General features: G+C 46.5%; 1 protein-coding gene across 10 annotated transcripts in view; it reads left to right on the forward strand.

The window, feature by feature from the left end:
- Positions 1 to 223: 223 nt before the first annotated feature.
- The window catches only part of CCDC85A (coiled-coil domain containing 85A), a 192,258-nt gene continuing 166,891 nt past the window's right edge, over positions 224 to 25,590 (forward strand). For 7 of the 10 annotated variants that reach the window (XM_041754948.1, XM_041754949.1, XM_041754950.1 and 4 more), the window contains exons 1-2: positions 224 to 643; positions 7,848 to 8,811. In XM_041754948.1, the coding sequence (XP_041610882.1) occupies positions 371 to 643; positions 7,848 to 8,811 (1,237 nt within the window). In that variant the 5' untranslated portion in view covers positions 224 to 370. Of the gene's footprint in view, positions 644 to 7,847; positions 8,816 to 10,184; positions 10,293 to 11,660; positions 13,681 to 25,590 lie in introns of those variants that run through there. The other 3 variants (XM_041754954.1, XM_041754956.1, XM_041754953.1) reach the window with 2 other exon arrangements.

Below are 25,590 nucleotides of genomic sequence, written 5' to 3' on the forward strand. Positions count from 1 at the left end.
GAGCGCAGGGAGGCGGGGGCTGCAGCGGGCCGGGCCGGGGAGCGCGGGGCGCGGCGGGGCGCGGCGGGGCGGGGCGGGGCGCAGGGCAGCGGCGGGGCGGGGCGCAGGGCAGCGGCCCCCGGGCGCCCCGCACCATGGGCTCGCGCCGGGTTGGGACGCGCCTCGGCGGCGGCGCGCGGGGACGGCGCGGTAGGATGGCGGCCCCGCGCGACCCCCGCCGCCCCGACCCCGCGGCCGCCGGGCGGAGCCGCTGACTCGCCGGAGCGCCCCGCGCTGAGGACGGAGGCGGCCCCGCGCCCGCGCCCGCGCCCGCCCTCGCCTCTTCCTGCCGCGCGCACCTGCCCCGCGCACCTGCCGCCGCGCCGGGACCATGTCGAAGGCGGCCGGAGCGGCGGCGGCGGCGGCGGCGGCGGAAAGTTGTCCCCCGGGCCCGGGCGGCCCGTCCGCCGCCGCCGCCGCCGCCGCCGAGGACCTGTCCAAAGTGTCGGACGAGGAGCTGCTGCAGTGGAGCAAGGAGGAGCTGATCCGCAGCCTGCGGCGCGCCGAGGCCGAGAAGGTGAGCGCGATGCTGGACCACAGCAACCTCATCCGCGAGGTCAACCGCCGCCTGCAGCTGCACCTCGGCGAGATCCGCGGGCTCAAGGTGAGCGCGGGCGCGGGCGGTGGGGCCCGCACCCCCCCAACAGGTGATGCTCCCGGGCAGCCCCCCTCCCCCCCCAACAGGTGATGCTCCCGGGCAGCCCCCCCTCCCCCCCCGACAGGTGATGCTCCCGGGCAGCCCCCCCTCCCCCCCCAACAGGTGATGCTCCCGGGCAGCCCCCCCCCCCCCCCAACAGGTGATGCTCCCGGGCAGCCCCCCCCAACAGGTGATGCTCCCGGGCAGCCCCCCTTCCCCCCCAACAGGTGATGCTCCCGGGCAGCCCCCCGTCCCCCCCCCGACAGGTGATGCTCCCGGGCAGCCCCCCTTCCCCCCCAACAGGTGATGCTCCCGGGCAACCTCCCCTTCCCCCCCCGACAGGTGATGCTCCCGGGCAGCCCCCCCCCACAGGTGATGCTCCCGGGCAGCCCCCCCCCCCAACAGGTGATGCTCCCGAGCAGCCCCCCTTGCCCCCCAACAGGTGATGCTCACGGGCAGCCCCCCGCTCCCCGGCCCCAGCCCTTGGGAAACTTTTCCGAACTTCGGAAGCGATCGGTCCCCTCCCCGGCGGGGCGCGCCCGTGCGGGGCTCCGGCTCCGGCTCCGGCTCCGGCTCCGGCTCTGCGGTGGCGGGAGGAGCGGGAGGAGCGGGAGGAGCCGACGCGCCTGCACGGACCTTTATTCTCCTCGGACTCCGGAGAATCCGTGGTCTGGGGGCCGGGTCGCAGCAGGGGCGGGGGAGCGGAGGAGCGAGTGCAGGCACCTTCGTCCTGGGGGGGGAGCGGGTGCTCTGCAGCCCCGGCGGGGAGGGGGCGCCCGGGGAGAGGCGCGGGCGCCACCCTCGGAGCTGGCGGGTGTCGCCCGGTGCAGAGGAGCTTGAGCTCGGCCTCTCCGTGTGTTCCCTGCTCCTCTGCTCCTTCTCCACAGGTCAGATGGCGGCGGCATCTGGGGCTCCTTGACCCCCTTTGCCCGTTCACCTCCAGTTTGATCATAATGTCCCCTGGCATTGGGGGGGGGCGAGGGGATTTGAAAGGTACAGCCCCAAGTGGCAGCCAGGGATGCCTGCTTTTTACATCAGCCTTCCCTCTTTGCTATTAGAAAAATAAAAATAAAAATAAAAAGAAGAAGAAGAAGAAGAAGAAAAGCAAAACCCGGCAACTTCTTTCCTCCCTGGAGGGCCCCCGTGGGCCGGCAGGGGGCCTGCCAGCGGGGCCGGAGGAGCCGGGCCGGGCCCCGCCCTGCCAGCGCGCCCCGCAAACTGCCCCTGCTGCGCACGCCGCTGCCTGCTCGGATTCCTTCCTCTCATTGTTCTGCTTTTGTTTATAGGAAGCCAGACACAAACGCAAACACTGCAGGGACTTCAGGGAGCGAATTCCTGCAGGCACACGCTGTTCTTGTACCCTTGCACTCCCACCCCACATCTCGGGCTGTAGACACTTTCTTAGGGCTCCAGCTCTGGGATTTGGGGGCAAAGAGGTGCGGAGGGGCGGAGGCTAAGATGCTCACCTGGGGGTTGGGCCCGATGCAAGTGGAGATGGCCTTCCCGGGGCGCCAACTCACTGCCACATAGTTCCTAGAGTGGGGTGCAGTTAGGCAGATCCCACAGTCAGGAAAATCCCAAGGCTTACACTCTCCTTTCGTTTAATTCATTACTAATGGAGTATTTATTAAGCACCAGACTCTTGGGGAGTTGGAGGCAGGCTGGTGTAGTGGGAAGATCATTTCAGAGGTGGTTTTGCATCTAGAATCCTCATTTGCCAGGAGGGTGAGCTTGGGTAATTAATTTATCAGAACCTCATTTTAGTCATCAATAGAATGCAAATGATAATAACCATCTCCTCGGGGGGCGCGACAGTGCTTTATGATAATGTAGGGGAAGCTTTAACCCTGGACTTGACTACAAAACAATGGTCATCAGGAGAGGCCGGGTGAATGCACGGGCGTGCGTCTCCGGGGTTGGGTTTCTTAGGTAAAGCTGGACAAAGCTATGTGGTTCATAACCTTCCAATTTAATCTTCCATGGTTTGAACTATAATGTAGCTTGGAAGAGTTTTTAATTAGGTAATTAATCAGTTTCCCAAGGATTTTAATAGTATGGAGCATTGACATCGTAGTTCAGAAATACTTGCAGGTTCTCTTGGGTTAAGTGGATTGCTTGTGTGTGTATGTGTGTGTGTGTGTGTGTGTGTGTGTTGAGGGGGGCCCTGGGTGAGTGGTGGGGGAGCCTAATCTTCAATCTAGTAGCTTCATTTAGAGAAATACCTATGAGGCCAGCTAAGGGCAGTTTCACCCCAAGTAGGAGGGTCTCCTGGTGGTCGAGATTCATGACCTGACGTCAAAAGACTTCCCTGTCCACCTCCTTAACAAGTTTGGCAAGGTGAGGCTGGTTACTTTCTGATGCAGCCTCTACTCCTCCCTTCCATCATCCCTGGCCAGTTATGTCAGAGCCTCCAGGGCCTGACGCCCAGCCCTGAGGGGTTGTGGTAAAGCCCTGCTGAGACACCAGCCTGCTCCCTCCTATTCATCATCCTCACCCAGAACATCCCTGGACACCCTAATGATCCATTAGTGTGGTCGACTGAATAAATGATCTGTGCACTTATTTATTTTGGCTTAACTAGAAGGAAGGATTTTTTGGTTTTGTTTTTGGCTCTGATGGTTTGGGAGTCCCAGTTGAGGATGGTAGATTTAGGGTACTTCAGGCCACAACGCTTCTCTTTTTTATGTTCCTTTCTGTGATCTGCTTTTGAAATTGCATCTAAGTATTTTCAAGGCTACCAGGTGGTACTGCAGCTAGAGAGACGGGGAGATGGGAGCTAAGTTTTTCCTTTGAGGGGCCTGTGACTGGATCCAAGCACTGGCCGACTTGTGAGTGTTTCAGCATTTCAAGGGTAGGGCAGGGTGGGGCTGCGCGGAGATAAAGGATTTGGAGTCTGACAATTTGGGCAGCCTGGGCAAGCTGTGAACCTCTCTGAGCCTCAGTGTTCTCATCTGCTAAGCGGGGATGCTAATTCCACAAGAGGTTTGATGAGGATTAAATGCTATGTAGATGAGGTTAAATAGCTTTCTCAAGGTCACACAGATATCGGATGTTGAAAATGGGCTGACTTTCTTTTCTTTCAGCTAGTTGGCATTCTCTGGTTAGAACGTGTGATCCTGCAAGGGGGGAGAAAGGGGATTCTGGTTCTGATGTTGTAAGGAGTTGGAGTCTGAGAACCATGTCTATGCACTGCTGAGCATATAGCAATGTTCAGGTTGCTCTGACCTGGGATTTCAGGGGCCAGGGGGCAGATTTGGGGGGAACTGAATCTGTAGATTTCTTATGCATCACATTAATGTTCCTCTCTGCTCCCCAACACACCAATCCTCCTCCGCCCTGCAATGAAGAAAAATAGCCAACTGGAACAATTCTTTAACCACAGATACAGTTCTCGAGAGTCTCACGTATGAAGTTTTGAGAGGCATGCAATGAGGTGGGCTTAACCTTTTAAAAGTCCACTTCAGACAGATGGATAACATCTGGTGGCCAGTGGCGATGTTAAAGGGACACTTAGTGTTTTGAAAAGGAAACCCGCATCTTCATGTGGAAGGTTTGAGGAAGCTGGATTATAAGGTTATTATCAAATCGGTTGCTTAGCTGTTCCACAGAAGGGAAAGGAAATAGCTCAGAATTGTATCCCTAAGAATATTATTTACTCTTGGAAGAAGGCGTGATAAAGAAAGCTAAATAGGCCATTACCTCTCTTTTTTTTTTTTTTTTTTTTTTTTGCCATTACCTCTTCTACCTAAACTGGAATTCTGGGAAGTACACATGCTTCACTCCATTTGGAAAGACATTAGCTCCATGAGGCAGCACAACTCCTATTTACTTCCCAGTTCTGGAGAAATCAGGAAAAGCTGTGGGATGATCAAAAGGAAGTATTTTCAGATGGAAGTTCATTTAGTTGGAGAAGAACATGACTTGAACTTTCTATGACGTACCAGGATTAAACTAAATGTAAGAATAATTTTTGAAGCTTGGAAAGATTAATTTTTTTTTTTAGTGTTATTTTCTCAGAGTATCCACACCTTCTGATTTCCCTTAAAGCATCAATGTCAACAGATCATCTACTCTCTTATGACAGACTCCTACCTAGCAGAGGCTTACTGAGACTACAATATGACATTTTTTTCCTCCGGATCCAGAGCCACATCCTGTTTTGGCCACAGGCCTAGGGCTTTAAAGAGTTGATCCATCCATAAACTCATACTGTTTACTGTACACAAGGCACCATGCCAGGCGCATCAGTTTACACAAAGAAAGACTTTAGAATGGACTCTGTCCCCACCCCCCAGAGGCTAAGGTAGCTACATTTGAAAAAAAAAAAAATGCCCAATGAATGCTTACAGGCATTAAGTGGTGAGTGGCAAAGTTACTTCATTCATTCATTTGTGCTTGTCTCTGCTGCATGCCAACCGCTGTTCCAGCGTTAGGGGAGACTTCTCAGAGGAATCTCTCCTCTTCGGTGAGTTCATATAGGGAAGAGGACAGTATTTTCTAGTTGGGAAGCTAGATACAGGTGGGAGGTGTTTGGAGATGGCCAGGCCTGAGATCAGAAAGTGGCAATGAGAAGGAAGAGGTGGGCATCAGAAACAAGGAAACAGAATAGTCAGATGCCAAGAGTTAGAATTGGAGTTAAAACCATGCTGTGCGAGATCTTCTTTCTCAGGCCTCGAAAATGACTCCCACGTTAGGCCCAAGACTGTCAGAGGGTGCAGGGTGTGGTTGGCAGATGTTATATATTTATTTTCTCACCAGTATCAGACAAAGTGTTGGAAGGAATCTGAGTTTAAGGGGATTAAGTCTCCTCTGAGTGCCTCTAGTTCTCTGTTGGAAGACTAGAGGTTTTCTGGCTTCATAACGCAAAGGAAAATCTTAGGTAGCAGCTCTATAATACCACCCCCTGGCTCATCCCTACCAAACCAAGATGCTTCTAGAAACGGTCCCTTTACTATTTGTGTGACTGGAGAATAAAGGGGGACTTCACAATGCATTTTCAAAGTTCCTTGGTTCAGGTGTCTACAGTGGGGGTGCTGTGTTCTGGACACGTAGAGGTGGACAGAAGAGATGAGGTCACCATTCTTATGACTAGAGTCTGGTGAGTTCTAATAGCCACACTCAACCATATGTGATTGTAATAAGGGCCACAGAGGGAAAGTGAAAGGGATAATTGTAGAGCATATAAGGCCACCTCCTTTACTTATATTTTTAAGGATTTTACCTATTTGAGAGAGACAGAGTGAGAGGGAACAGGAGCTGGGGGAGAGGGAGAGGGAGAAGCAGACTCCCCGCTGAGCAGGGAGCCCTACGCAGGACTTGACTGCACGAACCTGGGACCATGACGTGAGCCGGAGGCAGGTGCTTAACCGACCGAGCCACCCAGGTGCCCCATGGTGATCTGCTTAAGATAGAGGGTAGTGGTCAGGGACGGCTTCTGTGGGGATGTGACTATGAAGTGAGGCCTTTAGGTTGTTAGGGGAATGCATTCCAAGAGAAAGAGTGGAAGGACTTGTTCCTTGGGCCTTGAAACCAGGCCAGTGTCGGTGGGGCTCCGTTGGGGGTGGGGGGTAGGCCCCGCCCTTTCACGGCTGTCCTCCGTGCAACCCACTCTCCTCTCCCTCCACCTGGATCAGCCTGGTGGCCTCCTCGCTGATCTCTCCTGACTCCCACCTTTGCCTGGTCTCCTTTTCTTCCATCCCCTCCTCCGGTTTGTTTTCCGCACAGAACTATGGTGATTCTTTATAAAAGGAACCTGTTGTGTCACTCCTCTATCCTCAGCTCACCAACAATCCAAAGTCCCTCCGTGGCTGCCAGGGCCCAGCATTAGCCAGCCCTGCCACCCACCCTGTTGGGTCTCATCTGTCCTAGCTCTGTTCTCCTTGCTCACTGTGCTTCAGGCACCCTGGCCTCACTACCACGTCAACCATGTTGGTCTCAGGGCAAATACCTGCCCTTCTCTCTGCCTGGGATCATCTTCCCTCAAACGTTTGCTCCTTCATTTCACCCAGGTCTTTGTTCCAGTGTTCTCCTCTTCAGTGAGGTGCCTTCTCTTAAAAAATAGTTTTCTTTAATCTCCTTTAGTTTCCTTCCCAGCACTTTTCATGGCACGGCATTGTGCTCTATACTTACCTTATGCCAGTTTTTCCCGCCAGAATGAAAGCCAGAGGGTGTCAGGGTGTTTGCCGTGTCCCCTGACACCTGCCTCGCACCTGGGCCGGTGCCTGGCACATCGTAGATGCTTACTAAGTGGTTGTGAATGAATGAGTGGACCGCCGTTCGTGCGGGAGAAATGGGCCAGGTTAAGAGGATTGGGGGTCTGGGGAGACTGGAAGGGTTTTGCACTTAGTCCTAAGGGCAGGGAGGTTCTTTTAAGGAAGGTGAGCATGGGAGTGACAAGATGACATAAATCTCAGAGGTGGGGTTCAGAAGACCCGTTTGACTCAGAAGTGAAAGGGGAGGGAGAAGGAGAAGCCAGACATAACCACAGGCTCTTAGGAAGAGCAGCAGGATGGGCGGAGGTGGCATTTGCTGAGGGGTGCAGTTTGGGGGGGCGACTTTGGAAATCCCGCAAGAGCTTGGTGTTGCTTGTGTTTCCTGTGGGAAGCCCAGGAGATGCTCGGGGGGACAGCCAGTGGGGCTTAGACGCGCGGGACAGAAACGCCACTAGAGGGCAATTGTGCTGGTCCCCCGTGGGATCCGGGCTGTTCCTCTCCTGCCAAGGGCTGAGCACCCCACCTGGCAGTGCTTGTGTTTGTGCTGATGAAAGCTTGTCGCCTCAGAGCCTCAGTCGGAAGCATTTCTCAGATCCCAAGCAGCCAGTTTCTCCCTGGAAGGTGGGGCAGGGATCCTTGGTTTTTATTGGTTTCTTGTTAAGTAACCGGCTGCTCCCTAGATACTGGCGGGGTGGCCTTGGGAAGGCCAGCTCTGAGGTCCAGTTCCCCCTCTGTAAAAGAACCATAATAATCATTATCCCCCCGATATTTTGTGAACATTCGATCATACAGGTAAGCACCGGACAGGGAGCCTAACCAGTGCCCACGATTGTTGTTTTAATGCCAGTCATCAGCTTCTCGCCTGCCCCCTCACATCCCACATAGTCCACCAGTTCCAGCCTCCCTGCCAGCAGGTCTGAGCCTGATGATGCCTCAACTGTGCACCTCCCTCTTTTCAGGACATCAACCAGAAACTCCAGGAGGACAACCAGGAGCTGAGGGACCTCTGCTGTTTCCTGGATGATGACCGGCAGAAAGGCAAGAGGGTGTCCCGGGAGTGGCAGAGACTGGGCCGCTACACGGCCGGGGTGATGCACAAGGAAGTGGCCTTATACCTGCAGAAGCTGAAGGAGCTGGAGGTGAAGCAGGAGGAGGTGGTGAAGGAGAACATGGAGCTCAAGGAGCTCTGCGTGCTGCTGGACGAGGAGAAGGGCGCGGGCTGCGCGGGCAGCCGCTGCTCCATCGACAGCCAGGCCAGCCTGTGCCAGCTGACGACCTCCACGGCGCCCTACGTGCGGGATGTGGGCGACGGCAGCAGCACCTCCAGCACGGGCAGCACCGACAGCCCCGACCACCACAAGCACCACGCGAGCGGGGGCAGCCCGGAGCACCTGCAGAAGCCCCGGGCCGAGGGCAGCCCGGAGCACCCCAAGCACAGGAGCACCAGCCCCGAGCATCTCCCGAAACCCAGGGCCTCCGGGACCCCGGATCACCCGAAAGCGCTCAAAGGACCCAGTCCCGAGCACCACAAACCCTTGTGCAAGGGCAGCCCCGAACAGCAAAGGCACCCGCACCCCGGGAGCAGCCCCGAAACGCTGCCCAAGCACGTGCTGAGCGGGAGCCCGGAGCACTTTCAGAAGCACAGGCCGGGGGGCAGCCCCGAACACGCCAGGCACAGTGGGGGGAGCCCCGAGCACCTGCAGAAACACGCCCTCGGTGGGAGCCTGGAGCATCTCCCCAGAGCCAGGGGCACCAGCCCTGAGCACCTCAAACAGCATTACGGGGGGAGCCCCGATCACAAACTCGTGGGCGGAGGAGGCGGTGGCAGTGGCAGCGGCGGAGGCAGCAGGGAGGGCACCCTCCGAAGGCAGGCGCAGGAGGAGGCGTCACCCCATCACCGGAGTGTCTACAGTGGCATGAACGGTGGGTCAGTACGTGCTGGGGAACCGCTTTGGCTGGGGCGACGCTAGAGAGTCATGAACCGTGGAGGGCTTTCCAGCCACGGTAGGAAGCGCAGGTGCTGCCTAGGGAGTGGGTTGGGGACCCGAGCCTACTTTTGCTTCCGAGGCTCCCTGTGTTTCTTCGCCTCGACTGGTTTTAGTTTATACAGTTCTCAGTCAAGTAAGCCCGGCGAAGACGGGGGATGAGGAGTCAGGGGAAGGAGAGAAACAAGAATTCAGGGCGAGGTGTGTGGGTTTGGAGAATAAAAGAGAACCCAGCTAAGGTTTTCTGGTCTTGAACTGGAGTATTTTCCTAGCTGTGTACAGTTTCCCACTGGGGTTCTCAAGCAACGGCTGACCAAAAGGTTTTTTGAATCCGGTTCACAGCTTATGTGCATAAAGAAAGGAATATTTATTATGAGAAACAGTAACACTGGAAAGAAATACGGTGTCCCTCAACAGGCTTGATGCCACGTTGCCTGAATGCCTGTACATAGGCCTGACTTTTCTACCTTGATTTTGTCCACGTGTTGGGGGAACTTCCCTTTGCAGGAGAAACACATCAAATGATTTCCTTCCATGCTCTTTCAAAACCCACCACCCTCTCCCTGGCTCCCTTACACGTACTTTGAAGAGCATGCCCTTTTACACTGCGAGCCAGCCTCCCCGAGTTGTGTAAGTGTTCCTCCTGAAAATGTTCAGATGTGTTCAGACACTCCTTTGGTTTCTAGAGTGTAGTAACATCTACTGCGTTTGCTGGGACAGCTCTAACCCTGACCCTGAGCCTTTTGGAAGGAGTTAAATTTTCTGCATCTTGGTTTAAAACCACTTTGAATACCAAAGAGGAAGGAAAATCATCTCTTAAAACAAAGAAAACCCCCTCCCAATCCTTTGATGTTACTTATGGTTGAGTTGGAACTAACGTGTTTGGTTTTATAAACTGTAGGGGGTTTTCATCCAAAATACCTGAGGTTTTCTGCTTTATTGAAAGCTGCTGCCGAGTCTGTGCAGTCGGCTCTGAGCAGTGGTGGAGGCGGCCAGTGTGAGCAGTGAGTGACACGAAGGGGTAAATTGTCAATATTGTACCTGGGGATTTACCTGTTGGATCCCATTTCATCCTAATCCTTTTCTCCTGATGCTGAAAATTGACTCCTGAAGGTTGGCTTCTAATACATCCAAAGTTCTTTTATGTGCAGATGGAATTGGAAAGGATGGGGAAGATGGGATGCTGCTGCTTTTTGGGTTGGGTTGGGAAGTGGAGGCCGGGAGAAGCAAAGTCAAGTGTGTGCAGAGGCCCCCTGGCTGGCTGGCTGGGGCCCTTCCTACGTTAATTGCACCCTCACTCCCTCTTTCCAGGACTGGCCCAGAAGCCGCCCTGATTGCTGTGGGCAGCCTTGGCTGTGCTCCTCTCATGAGAGATGAAAGTCATTTACAAAGATATTTTAGTTATGTTACCCTGATGAGGTGAGCCGTTAGCCGTGAAGCTGGTCTTCAGGAGGTGATGGGTTAACCGGAAAGTTGAAAAATGACTTTCCGATTTCTCAATTTCTTTGTAATTGAGCATGTATATTTGTGCACTATTTTAGGGAAACTTTGTATCTTGACCTCCCCCCAAAAATATTTACTTAGGGGGCAGGTAGTTCATTTACGAAACAATTCTTTTCTTTCCCAAAGTGCTCGTTGAAAAAAAGAACGCCTCAAGTTTGATCAAGACATGATTTAACTGACGAGAAAAGATTTCAAGTGCAATTTTTAAGCAATACCTTGCATAAAGGTATATTTCTAGATGAGGATGACATTACATCATGGCTTATTATTGCCTGCATTCAGATAAACTTACTGATCGAGCAAATGATTTTTAAAATGTAACCATTTTATTTGGCTAAAATTTCTGTATAACAGATGCATCATTTAGAGTGACATTGTATTTTATTCTTATGTTTACTTCAGGTTTTCTCATTCTTAAGTGACAGATCTGCTGACAGTTGATATCCTCACCAAAGTATATTTGTGGTACATTTGCATTGCATTTTTATTCAATAATTAATTGGAAAATGAAGTGGCACAAAGAGGTGTGTGTGGATCATCAGCCTGTAAACTTGGGTGCTGGTAGCCTGCATGTATCCTGCCGTTACAAATTAATTTTTGATATGGTTGCTAAGCCATGACTTTTCATATTTTTAATCCCCCCACACTTCGGTTGAATTGTTGGCCTAGAAACAAGTGGGAACCAGTAGCAAGATAAATCCCAAATTGCAGATTCATTGAGTCATTTATAGATTCATTCTGTTTGGAGTTTGTGTGAGATAATGAATGTTTTGGATGAACACTTGCACGTTTTTGAATGAAGAAAGAGTAGGTGAAAGCAGGTGGAAGTAAGTCTGCATTATGGCAGAATGAAACGGAAAAGAAACACATATGGGCATAATATTGTCTTACTTGTAACGTTCCTTCCAAAAAGACACATGTACCCCCTGAGGGAACATCAGTGAAAACAATTACTGTTTTAGTTGGTTGTGCCTTGGACATCGTTAAGTCTTGGTACAAACTCAGTGGATGAAGTAGTTGATGAACTGGGTATCCAAGAGTTTCCTTTGGTTAAAACAGTTGGCTTAATTTCCAACGGGACACAAAGGTGAATGTGGGGTACTTTTCCTTTCTTAAAAATAGCTAAGACTGTATAGCCTCATGTAAATGAGTAGCTGATTAAAGAACAGCATAAAGCAAAGACAAAACAGAAAAATAACCCCTCCAGATTGAACAACATGCTCATGAATTCATTTACTTTTTTTTTTAGAAGTTATTATTCAACTGTTTTTTTTTAATTTGCAGAGAATTCCATGCGCAAAGAGGAAGTAGATTCAACACCCTTACATCTAGACATTATCTGTTGTTTATCGACCTTTTGAAAAAGTTGCCTAATTATCCTGGTGGGTCTCGTTTACTTTGTGGTCTTAGAGCATGTCCCAGTGACCAGTAGCTTCACGCTGTCCTTCCGCAGCACCCTAGCCAATGAGAGCACCCATGAGGAAACTATGGGTTTGTGTCAGGCCGGGTCCATTTAAACGACGTTCGGCCTTGCTGGATGGAGTGTCAGGGTTGTGTGTGTTCAGCTTCCTCCTGAAAGCTTCTTAGGGCTTCCCTCTTTTGTGAGGGATCTCTAGAAAGAGCAAGTTGTTTCTCCTACCAGTTCTTTCTCTAGAGCAGGGCTTCTCGACAGTGGCACGACCAGGTAATTCTTTGTCGTAACGGGTTGCCTTATGCATTTTAGGAGGTTTGGCAACATTCTGGGCTCTGAGCAACCCCCGGTTTGTGATCATTAAAGATGTCTCCAGACATTTCCAAATGGTCCCAGGGGGGTAGGGGAATGGCTAAAATTGCCCCTGATTCAAAACCACTGCTTCAGAGAGAGCAGTGTTTTTCAACCTGGCTGCAGATTAAAATCACTGTGGTAGCTTTGAAAAAATGACCAATGCCTGGGCCCCACCTGCAGATACACATTGAATTGGTCTGGCCCTGTGTACGTTGCAGAAAAGAGCTCCTCAGGTGATTCTAATGCTCAGACCAGGTGAAAACCACTCCCTGGATGAGTGCATGTTGTATAAGACGGGTGGACGTGTGTGTGGAGTGGTGAGGAACTCAAGCTTCTTGGGAAGACGAAAGCTAACATCCTTCCTTCCATTGTTGAATTCCAAGACTGAGAAGGACTGGCCCCAGCAAGTACTATGGAACTTCAACCCTCGACCCCAGACCAAGGTCCTCAGATAACACCTTTGGGGTGCGTGTTGAAAATTTGAGTTTTTGGTGGATGGGATTTTTAGGTGAACTTGGGGGAAACTCTGGCATATGAGTAGATAAGAGCTACTTGTTCAAGGCTTCACATCCAGACCGAAAGAAGCACGTGGATTTCTAACCCATTTATAGTGGATGCTGATGGTGCATGTAGATCAAGTAACGCCTGCGATGCTAATGAATGTTTCCCACTGAGAATACTGCGTTTCACATCTCCCACCTCATAAGTTTTACTCTGAGTTTTTGGCTTTCTCCTTATTCTCTGTTGAGGTTATTAATGAGTGAACGAAAAACGCTGATAACACAAAATGACCTTGTCTACGAGGGGTAAGATAACCTGCGAGTGGAAGAGCCCAGCAGGAATTCTCTGAAGCAAGGTTGTCTGTAAATTAAGTAGTGGTGCACTATAGCATGAGTAATTGCTCTCATAAATCTTTTATTTTGCTTAGAAAAAGTCAGAACATCATTTATGAATGATTTTGGACAATAGGAATTAAATGTCTCCTGGGAGAAAAATTCTAAGTTACAGAATACCAGAACTGATTTAAATTGAGGATCTCAGAGTGTTGTTTTCTATTGTGTGAACTGACATGTAGCTGGTAAAAGAAGTAGATGATGCTTTTTGATCCTTAAGCTTCAGTATGGCAATCTGGTAGTTTTAAACATGCTTCGATAGGACATCAGTTTAAGAAGGTCTGAAAAATAGAACCAATTATCATACCATACTTGTGTATGCAAAGCATAGTGCATTTTTCATGAGAATACGTTTTGATTTAATGACAGAGCTTAATACTGGAAATACAGATTAAGAAATTTCTAAATATTTTAAGAGGCAAGCTATTATTGGAAAACCTAGATGGCTTAGAAAGGTATTTTCCGGTAGAATTTAAGGTTTTCAACTCTACTTGCAATAAGAAAGCTATAAAAATTCTTTTAAATTTAGGGGACCATTTTCTTTTTTCCAGAGGAGATGATCTGTATCTACAATCTATATGTGTGTATGTATATATTTTTGTTAATAAATAAATTTGTACCTGAACAATATCAGACATTCAGTTTGATTCTATTTGGTCAAACCAGATGCATCCAGCATCCACTCATGGAAGCCAGTTGATGCCGCGAAGTCCAGAGTCCCTTTCACCTGATTGCGGTCATGTTCTTTAGACCCAACTGAGGTCCATTAAATGTTTGTATTTTTGGCTCGTTGCCAGAAGATGTAACAGAAAAAAAAAATCATTTAATTAGTGATACATTTACCCTCTTAACAGAAATAATTTAAAACCAAGCAGGAGAAAGTGCAAAGTTACGGTGAGTATTCCATTTGATGGACACCTTTTCAGAAGTGTCAAATGAGTACAAATACGGTGATTTGCCATAAGGCTATACATTCACTCACGGTGATGATAGATTATTCTTGGAGGCAGTGGTGTAGGGATCAGTCAAGCTCCACTGGTCAGAAAAAAGAATGTGACGATGAACTTTGCCAAAGCTTTAAAAATAGCGATAATAAAGTTTTACTTGTGTAGTATCATTGGGCCAGTGTATGCTTGATGGAATAAGTTTTCCAGACAAATGTATGACCTTAGGCTCTAAAACTTTGTAAATTGTAGCCACGTCGGATGCTTAGAGGCCTCCTTTGCCCCTATGGTAGATAGAACCGTGAGTCCCTTACATCAGCTGGCCCCACATGGCTATTCTTTTCTTTCTCCATGTTTACTTTCAAATAATAGGTTTGCAGTCACTTCAGGTAGCAGTATGCCAACAGCAGTATTCCTTGCTGCCCTCAGCAAGCCTGACTTTAACTTATTTTCTTTCTCATTGCTGTTTCTAAATTCTGTTCTCTTTCTAATGCCTGGTCATACTTTGGGAAAGTAGATAATCACACTGATTAGAATTGTTTTTTAAATAGGAATGAATGACGTTAAAGTGTCCTTCTGGCAGTAAGATGCATGAGCTATAGTGCATGGTCCATGTGTCCTGCATTGGTACATACTTTGGCTTTTCAAGGTTCCTCTTGGCTTATTTTCTGGGTAATGACTATACTTAAGGGAACTCAGATATTTCTGTAATATAAGAAATATTTGCCTTTTGGATACTTGAGCACAACCAAGTTGCCTTTAATGCTATTTTAGTACATAACGTTCATGGGACATATTGTGTCCTTCTGAAAAATTATTTTAGATTTGATTCCAGGAAATATTAAGAATACTTTATATTCTGAATATTTAAGAAGTTAAGAATGTCTCATGTTGTGAAATGAGCCCATTTTCAAGAATCTAGGATATTTTGAGATTCAGTATCAAGAGCAGACCATGGGACACTGGAGAATCCAGGCATGAAATCTCAACTCTAATTTATAAAAGTCTCTAGTCCACAGGAGAATGAAGTTCAGGTTATTGCTGCCCCTGACATAAATGACCTCATCTTTAGAGTGCTGTTCAAGAGTTTGCAATAAAAAGAGTGGCTGCTCTTTCTGAGACAGAGCATCTTTAAGCAGAAGAGGTGTTAGAGAAAGTGGCAGAAAAATAGCAGGTTGCATTATCACCCTTCTGCAGGCAATACTGGTTTGTCTTCCTTAAGATAAAAGACCATAACTGGCTCTTCACACACGGCTGGATGGTGGTCATTTACAGTTTTCACCTAACAGAGAGTTGCGAATTATAGAGTTTCCATACCTGAGTCCTTATGGAAAGGTGCAGAAGGACTTGGGATATGGTCTTGGACGTGGATTGGAATGAGGCACACATTTAATTACCAGATGAATGAAAACTCCAATAATATTTTAGTGTGTTTTTTTTTTTTTTCCCTTCAGATTCTTACGTAGGCCTTTGGTAGGCTTTTTGTAAGACAGGGTATGTTAGAAAGGTTGGGTTTGGTGATTTCTCAGACTGTTTTAGTTATTTGTATTCTGTGCACATACCCACATCATATTTAGTATTCTTGTATGTGTACTTAATAGAACATTAAATGTATTGAATTTCAGTCTATTGAATGACTTTTTTTTTTATACCTCTTTCATTTTTCAGCTACATAAAAGAAAGTGGCGAATCTTTACATTTTAAAATCTTGCAAACATGTAGAGCACTGCTTCCGGCTGCTGATATAGTTAAGGGATAGAATGTTTTGGTTAACTTTTGGCCACAGACTCCAAGGTCTCTGATGCTTCTTCGGTGAGATGGCTTTTCTAGTCCAGTGTGTTCATCTCTGCACTAAATTCATAAATTTGTCTTCTAGTCTTTTTTTTTTCCTTTTTAAAGGAAATGGAAAGGTCTTCTCATTTTCCATCCAATTTATTTAAAAAGATTTTTAAAAAGTTTATTTGAGATAGTGTGAGAGAGTGTGAGCATGAGCAGGGTGGAAGGGCAGAGGGAGAAGTCGGCTCAGATCCCAGGACCCTGGCCATGACCTGAGCCGAAGGCAGATGCTTAACCTACTGAGCCACCCAGGTGCCCCTTTCCTTCCAATTATTAAGGGGTCTTTTGTGTTTTAGAAGATATTCCTAATCTAGGCTGTGTATAGCTACAGCTTCCTGAGTGTCTGTAATTACTAGTTGGCTCAATATCGATGAGAAGCATGAATTGCATGTGGGGACATGGTATGTATGTGTGCTTACTAGTAGAAAAACCTAATTAGTGATGAATATTTACATGCAAATATATGCACACATATATGCATAGGTGTGTATGTTTTAATTCAATTGAGAATGAGTTTTTTAATGCTGATGAATAGAAAGAAATTAGGACACTGTGGTTGTATTTAGTTCAGGAAGTCAGAGAATCCTAGAACTTAAATCTGTAAAGTACTCTGTATTTTATCAGTTTAACTTTCCCATTTTCTGGAGAAAATTGACTTCCAAAGAAGTTCAAAGAATTCTCCAAGGCCAATTGCCAGTTAGCAGAAGGCTAAAATCAAGCTGATTCACAGGGCACAAAATTTGTCTTATAAGGAAGACCTTTAATCTTACAGATTTGAGGCCGCTTGAAGTAGGGGTAATGTTAATTATGAAGATCCTAAATGGAAGAGAGAACTGTTCTTCCTCCAGTCCTGTTGGATAATCCTGAAAACCAGAGTCCTGCAATGATAAGAATGAGACAAGGTGAATACCAGTAGAAACTGGTTTAGAAGACCTGATGGTCTAGCAGGAGAGCTCATATCTGTTGCCTGGGAACCTCTGATTATGCCAGATGGGGTACATGGTTCACAGCTCAGTGGTCAGCTCCTGAAATGCAGTCTTAGAAGGAGTAGCCTCAGGCTAAAACCTTCCTGCCCTTTTTCCTCCTATGTGGACTCTTCCCCACTTCAAGGCCATATTCCTTCCACATAAATATTCCTGGGATGATGGACTGACCTTAGTCTTGTCCTCACACATCCACTTGCATTCACTGCCAAAATGCTGGGTGTCTGGAGAAGTGTCAGCTCCTGGACTGCAAGAAACAGAAGGGAGAGAGACCAGGAGCAAGAGGATGGGCCAGATGGCAACACCAACTGCTCTCAAGGAGTTGTGTTTTTTAATAACTCAGCTTGCTGCAAACAAAACTAATTAAGCCAGTTATTCTGATTTATGCTACTATAGGCAGAAGTAGAGTACACTTACATTACACTTTTGATGGCATTTAAAAGGTCAGAATATCTGAGTTGCAGATTCCTGTTCGAAGCAGCCTGGTCTGTTGAACCACTCTTGAGAATTCAAATTAACCATGCTCATTAATTCAGCATCTCTTCTCTTTCCCTAGACAGCAAGTGCCAGTTCACCCAAACAGAATAATAAGACCCTGAAAGGCAAGTTATTAGTCTTATCTGCAGATGATGGATTAGATGCAGCTCCCAGGAAAGTGAGCCAAGAGTCAACTTAGAGTAAGAAAGTACGAGCTAGCAGACAAAGGCGGTGTGAGGGGATGAGGCCATGAAGAATTTCAGAGGGTCTGTTTGGCAGCGGATGTCCTTCTTAACAGGCACCTGTCTTACACTCATGGGTAGGCCTCTTGCTGATTATAAGAACCCACCAGAATTGTCCTGGTCGTGAAGCCGTGGTGGTGGAGGCGGTGGCGGCAGCAGTGGTGGGGAGCTAGCTGAATTTAGATGCATATTTTACATGTGAGGGTACTTTGGAAGAGAGTACACTTAGCATTATGATCAATTAGAGGTCTAGAAATAAACATTATCCAGGTGGTTTGCCATGAATAGCTCCCCCGGCATAGTGACATTCATGAGAAACCGTTTGGCACCATCAAGCTTTTCAAAATTTGTGGAAGAACAGGCTTAAAAGTTATTTTTATGGTGTCCCTTTAACATTAAACTGAAGACCAGTACTTCAGTCCTTCTTACCTTAACACTATGTGCCACGTGGTTTTCACCCCAGTCTCTTTGGCTTTCCCTGTGTGTTCTCAAAATTGCCCACTTTAAGGTTTGTTGGCCTACCACGTAAATGTCTTTATTGGAAACCTTGTTCTCACCAGAGTCTATACAGCCATGTATACAAAAAACATTCATTTTAAAAAGAGCTAGGCCTGTTACTATTGAACCTTTCCACAAAGCCTATTTGGTTATTTTTATATTTGTAGGTATCTATTGGATTTCATATATTAAAGTAATATGTAAATAACCATCCTTAAATTGGCATGTGGCATTTAAACTTTATTTAAAGCCTTAAAGCAGTGAAACAACTTTATAAACCTCCTTTAGCCAAGTTCTATTTTAATTGTGAGTAGAAATGATAGGTCTTTTAAGATGTATTTAAAGATCCTTAAAAATAAAATAACGAGTCAAAAAAAAAAAAAAACCCACCAAACTAGTGTGATGCACTAACTCCTTAAAAGGCATCAAGAGACAGGAAAAGATGCTCAACATCCCTCATCAGGCAACTGCAAATCAAAAAGACAAGAAAGCACAAGTGTTGGCAAGGATGTGGGAGTAAAGGAACCCCCGTGCACCGTTGGTGGGAATATAAATTGGTGCAGCCGCTGTGGAAAACATTTGGAAATAAAGTCAGACTAAGAAAGACAAATCTGATATAATTTCGTATGTGGAATCTAAAACAAAACCAATGAATAAACAAAAACTAGAATCCAGATCTGTAATACAGAGAACAAAGTGATGGTTGCCAGAAGGAAGGGGGGAGTATGGGGAGATTCGGAGAATGGGTGAGGAGGAGTAGGGGATCCAGGCTTCTGGCTGTGGAGTGAATAAACCTCAGGAATAAAAGGTAGAGCCTAGGGAATGCAGTCCGTGGGACTGGGATAGAGCGTGGTTGTACGGTGACAGCTATGCTGGCGGTGAGCGTGGCCTAATTAACGGAGAAGTTGGATCACTATGTTGTACCCCTGAAACTGGGGTTAACTGTTAACGATGTGTGTCAACTATACTTGAGGGTTTTTTTTTTTTTTTTTTTTTTTTCAAAAAAGTGGTGAAGAGTCCGTTACATAAGTACATTCCTGGACAATATGCCCCTAAAGTTGTTCTCGTGGAGTCCCCCAGCTTGTTGGAGTCCCCACAAATTCAATATAAATAATTTAAAAAATTAACTAAAGGCATCCTGGCACAATTGCCCAGCTGGTGATGTGGATCTGTGGGATTGACTTTGCTTCTTTCTTGCTATGTGACCTTTAGCACACCACCACCTTTTGTGGGCAAAATAATTTCTCCCTCGAGTAAGGGGCTCCGGATAGGGAATTGTTAAGTCCATAGTCCCAGAATTTAAGTTTTCCAGATCCAAAGGACCTAAAAATAAACTTGGAAGTGCCAGCTTTTTACTTTTGTTAGGCGTGCACTATAAAAGCATAATCCTCATCTAACACTATCATTTCATAGAAGATCATTTGGATATTTAATGCAGGAAAACATATTTACTAAAGGTCAGTCTTTCTCCCTAAAGAGATAGCTGGCAATGTTGTAGGGCTGCAACTCTGTTGAACATTTTTTTGGTATAATGTGTAGCCCAGAGTTCAGATTCAACAATGCAATACCAGGTACATTTCCAGTGTCCACTCCACTCGGGGTACTTTATCGCTGCCATCATAGGAAATCTGGTTTCCCCTTGGTATGTTTGTTGATAAACAGAATTCTCAGAGTTAATTCAGTTTCCCTTAAGCACAGTTCGTGTGACTCAGTGGAAGCCAGGATTCACAATCCACATATCACTACCAGATTCTTGCCCACTTTCTCCCCAGGACAGAGCCTCCTATGGCTCTGGCCAGCTTAGATTGGGGGTTCCTCTCTCTGCTGTCCCACCGTCGTCTTCCAGTGATTGTGCTGCTGGGGCTGGGCTCCTACCCGAGAACAGTAAGGTTGGTATCCCAGGGGGCTTCTGTGCTGAGGAGGAGACTTCACTGTGCATGGCCCAACATGAGGACCATTGAGCTAAATGTGCTCTGTGCACCATTCATTGTGCTTGATGGGGACCTCGTCAGGATTGCAGGAGTCCTCCTAATAATGATAGGGTGGACCCAATCCCTTTTCCAGTGGCCACACTGGGGAGTCTGAATACCTTGTTGGTGCGCAAGGAGCTAGAGAGGCTCTAGTGGAGGTGACTTGGGATTTGTACAGTTCTGAAGTCAGCCTGATGTCTGGTTTCTTGTCCTTGGGCACATGTCAGAGGGCAGACTGCAAATGCACTGGCCATGTATGAAATGTGTGCATTCTGTTTGGACACTTCCAGGTTTTTGCACGTTGCTTAGTGGAACGATGCTCTGGAAAATCAGAATGAGGGATTTCATGTTCTTCTCAACTGTAGAGTTTTCTCAAGTTTCTTTGCCATTTTTTTTTTTAAAGACTTTATTTATTTATGAGAGACAGAGAGAGGCAGAGACATAGGCAGAGGGAGAAGCAGGCTCCAGGCAGGGAGCCTGATGTGGGACTCGATCCGGCGTCTCCAGGATCACACCCTGGGCTGAAGGCAGATGCTCAACCACTGAGCCACCCAGACGTCCCTTCTTTGCCATCCTTGCACCACATGGGAAAGTATGGCTATCACCTAGAGTTTAGGAGAGTAAACCGATGACGAGTCCATGGCACCAGGCTCTTCATGTGATGATGATGTGTCTCCTCTAACTAGATATCAGTGGCCTTTTTCTGAAACCTTTGGACAGGATGAAGACCTTTTCTCCTTTCTTCATTTTAATCCTATTACTTTACAGCTGTGTAGGAACTGGTTTGGAGTAAGGCTCTTGAATGATATCGGGAGGGTAACATTAAGTGAGAGGAAGGGCAAAAATCTAAGCAATCTCGTTGTAAATCATTGCCTTGACTCATCAGGCAGCTACAAGTTCTCAACACCGCCAGGGATAATAGAGATTTATTACAACAAATTAAAGGCTAATCGGAGTGTGTCCTGTGATAAACAACATAGTAAAACAAACATAAATGACAGTAAGGGGAAGCATGAGTTGATAAAAGACTCCTAAGTGTGGGTGGTAGTAGAAGACCAAATTCTGTTCGTGGCTCACTTTCTGTATTTCTGCACTGTTCCATGTGTGGATGGGAGATTATTGGGAATAATGCATAAATGTTGGGCCAACAACTATTAGGCGTTTGGTGTGGGTGCAGCATGGTGATACATACTGCATGAGGTAGAGCAAAGCGAGCCACAGCCCCCTTCGCACTCAGAGTTGATGGTCTGACACACCCGTGGGAGGATGGAAGTAACAGTCAAGGTGCATGATTAAGAACCAAACAATGAACTCCTGGTGCCATGGGTCTTTGTGGGCTTGGGAGGTGGCTCATGGGCTCCAGGCCAGGGTTGGCCGCTATGGAAGCGTGTTGTAAGCTTGAGTCCTGGGGAGTGCCTGGATCTGGGTAGGCTGGCACGAGGGGTGGGGATGTCTGGGAGAACTGAGCAAACAGCATTGGAGAAATGATGAGTAGATCTGTGCTGGTGTCTTTGCTAGATTGCGGTAGATCCTTTTAGAAACTAAGTAGGGGCTAGGCAAAGTGCTAAACGTTGTGCGTGGGTGCTTCCTACTAACAGGGTTTGTGTCCAAATGGGGAGAAACGTAAAATGTTCTCCATTCTCTAGACGTTGTAATTAAACCAAGTGGGCCTGGAAAGCGGAGTTTCTTAAGCAATAAAAAACGAAACAAAACTCTTGTTGGGATTTTATAACTCAGTTTAATGCTAATAGTTTTTTTTTTTATTATTATTCCTTTTCTCAAGTGTTATTGGGCTAAGCAGTTGTACAATGGTCAGGGCTTCAGGGCTCTATAGACTCAGATTTATGCCACCACGTAAACCTCTTCCATTATTTTATTCTTTCTAGCACAGGTTATGCTGCATGACCACTTCTTTTTAGTGGAGGAGTTTTACAGTGAGGGTTATCAGTTAAGAAAATCCATCCTCTGACTGCAATCTTCTGAGTCAGTAATGAAGATGTTATAAGATTTTGGGGGAAAATATGGCCTAGTTGCCTGGAAGGCAGAAAGATAGCGCTAAGTAAAAATCAATGAACTGATTCTGTTAAAACAATAAAGAAAGAAAAATAATCTTGAAACCTGTTGACCCTCTGGTAAGTCTAGATAGGAAAATTAACCTACTTTAGCCTTTATAGTTCATTCATTTTGATGTTTTGCCACTTTAGTATTTTGACCTCATTTTAGCCTGTGGTGTTGGATGTTAAGTCTCAGATCATTTTCAGACTTTGCTCCATTGAGCCCTCGTGGGTCCGTGGAGCCTCTTTGGAAACAGGTTGAAGTGAGTGAAGGGGAATAGGCTGGTTCACCCCCTCGCCCCAACCACTGTACCCCTCGGCTGGGGCAACCCTATATTCTCCTGGTTTGTTCACACTTCTGCTTAAGCTTTTACTTGAACAGATTTGACTTTACAAAGTTTGAAAACCTTTGGTCCAAGCCAGAGACACCAAAAGCCAATATTTTGGACACACCAGCCAGATTTCTGGACCAGTGAATGGATGGTCCCTGATAATACCGTTTTTGGATTCTTCTTGTTGCTGAATGTGCATACTTGGTCACATCTGTAGGGATACGTATGTTATAAAAACACACAATGAAGTTAACTTATAGGCATGGGGATTTTCTTTTTCAGAGATAGACATCCACTTATGTTGGCATTTATCCATTCATTTATACATTTATTTTTTATGATATGTTGGCATATCTTTGACAACTTTGACCTTAGGTTCTTGTCCTTAGTCTCCACTATGTGTTCCTTATTCTGTGGTGCCTTCTGGGGCTGGAGAGGAAACAGAATATAAATTCTGTAAAGGAAACCAAACTGTTGCTAACCTCTACCTGTAACTGCTGAGGTGCTGATAATTTTTAATTTTTTTAAGGAAGTAACAAAATTTGCTCCATAAGTGTAACAATATTTATCCTTGAATCCACCAAGTATCTAGTTGTCTCCTGTTGCACCTTCCCTTTTCCTTTCTTTGCTATGGAACTGTCTGGGCAGACTGTCTATTTTAATAGCTTAATTAGATAAATGTGAGCTTTGTTGTGACCTCAGTGAGGTTCCTTGAATTGGCTGTCTGCCTCAATTCTGAGTTCTTATAGGAGGGTTTACTTATTTAAGAGCTAGTTCTGTGTTTTTTTTTTTTAATATTTATTTATTTTAGAGAGTGAGTGTGTGCATGTGTGTGCGCATGCATGCACCCACATGGGGAGAGGGGCAGAGAACCCTCAAGCAGACTGCCCACTGGGCAGGGGCCCACTGTAGGGCTCCATCCCAGGACCCTGAGATCATGACCTGAGCCGAAATCAAGAGTTGGATGCTTAATCAACTGAGCCACTCAGGTACCCCAAGAGCTAGTGTTTAAGAGTATTCAGCATACTGAATTTCGTTAGCTCAGAAAAAATAAAATTGCTAATTTTATCTGTAAAATGAAATTTGGTTCTGGTTCTCTCCCCTCCATTTTACACACACACATACGTATGCCTAACCTTCTCCCAACACCTACTTGAACTCACTGAAGATCCAGCTTCACTGTAGCAGAGTACTTTGGAGCAGTGGGGTGTACGAGACAGCAGCACAGGATCCTTTACTTCCCTGCAGTCACAGTTCCTGGACTCTGAGGATAATGTAAATCAAGAAAAGCCTGGTTTCTTTTTTTTTTTTTTTTTTTTAAAGCCTGGTTTCTGAGTAGAATCTTAGAATTTGGGGAGCACATGGTGAAGCACTTGCCATGAGGTCAAGCGACGTTCTTGAGCTCAGCTTGACTCAAACTTTCATCGTGAAAAGTTTTATAGGCTTCCAGATGACAAGCAAGCTTTCACATTGTTCTCCTCCAGGCTCACCCAGAATGTGATAAAAGGGATGTGGAGGAGAAGGGAATGTTATTAGGACAGCTGGCAGCGTTGGCTCTTAGCCTGCAGGATGTTTCCTCCCATCTACTTGTAAACTCTTGGCGCTTCGTGGTCTTCAGCATCCACTACTAAATGTTGGAAAAACCAGAATTCCTTGGGTACCCCATATCAATCTAAAAAATCCCCCATTTATAATCCAGACAGGAGACAGCAGGCATTCTTCACCTGTTTCGAGGACTTTCTTGTGCATGGGAGTCTAAGGTCTAATGCAGGCAGAAAGGAAAGGAAGAAATCTTTTGGCCATGGTGGCCAAGTCTGGGCCCTTCTGAGCTATCCTTCTCTGAAGGCCTCCTGACCAGATCACAGAGCGGTGGTGGATTTGACTTTGCTATCTGAGTTCATGTTTAAGTCATCTTTAATATTCAGTCTTGATAGGATAATTATATCCTAGCTCATTTGTACAGATGGCTGTGGTACAGTGATTTCACAGAAAGTAAATAGAATGCTAATTTGTTGAATGCAACCTATTTGAAAGTAAATATTCTTGCTGAGTCTCATGTGACTTCTTTTCTCTGCTTCTTATAAAGAAAATTAAAACAGACAAATAAAACCCTAGTCACTTACAAGATTAATTTAGGCCTGGGTGGTACTTTGTAAAAACTACAAAGATGCAAATAGGAGTCTGTTCTTTTCTTTCTTTTGGAACTAAATGCTGGCCTGGATACAAGACTTCCTACTAAGTAGTTTAAATGAGAATGGCCTTTTTGGGTTGTTTGATACTTTTATTTTGGGCAAAGGTTTTAATCTAGAGTGAACTGTAATGGACTACCTGTACTGGCTGGTCCCCAACAGGAACAGAAACTTGGGAGAATTGGTCATTTCTATTCTAGAGACTTACCAACTGACATTAGTTTAAGACTTTAAGTGAACCTAGATTAGGTTGTGGTTGTGGTTTTTGGAGATGCCAGATGCAGTGTAAGGGAGGGTTAGACAAGTCTGTTGAAATGGTTATTTATCCATTCATGTATACATTTATTTTTTATTGAGCTACTATTGCCTACTAGGCTCTGTGCTCACTTTTAATTCCGCAACTGGATTCCTGGTTTGCTTTGTAGCTCTTGGATCCCAGGCATGCCACTTGAGCTCCTATTTATGACTTCCAAATTTGTCCTTGGCTTTTGTTGTCCTCACCATGGCTTGAGGTGTTAGCATAGGACATTCCAGTCTGTGAGAGATTTAAAACTAAGGAAAATCCTGGAGTGGTTTTAGGAATATTGTTGGGAATTTCTCAGCCTTTCCTAAAGTTGACTCTTGCTTGGTGTTGTCGAAGGAAAAGCAGCAATCAAAGCTGGTGTGGTGCAGAGTGGTGATGGCAAAGTGGTCTGAAGCACTGACTGTGCTCTTTGAATGTGGCTCTCTTCAAGGGTGCATCTCTCTGCCTCCAAAAAATCTATATACTATGTGAAGAGTTGCAAGCTGGTGGGCCATGACCTAAATCCAGTTATAATCGTGTTTTGTTTGGCCCACATAGTGTCCTAACAATTGAAAAAGTCACCTACAAATCGAAGTTTCTGACTTTTAATAAATGGGAGGGTCTCCTGACACGTGTGCTCCCTCATGTCAACAGTCAGCCAGAATAGAGCAGTGGCTACCTGTCCCTTGAGTGTTCTAGTTTTCTCCTGCTGTGTAACAAACCACCTTGGTACCGAGCGTTCTAAAAC

This window comes from Vulpes lagopus, chromosome 5 (assembly GCF_018345385.1).
Source record: "Vulpes lagopus strain Blue_001 chromosome 5, ASM1834538v1, whole genome shotgun sequence".
Lineage (NCBI taxonomy): Eukaryota > Metazoa > Chordata > Mammalia > Carnivora > Canidae > Vulpes > Vulpes lagopus.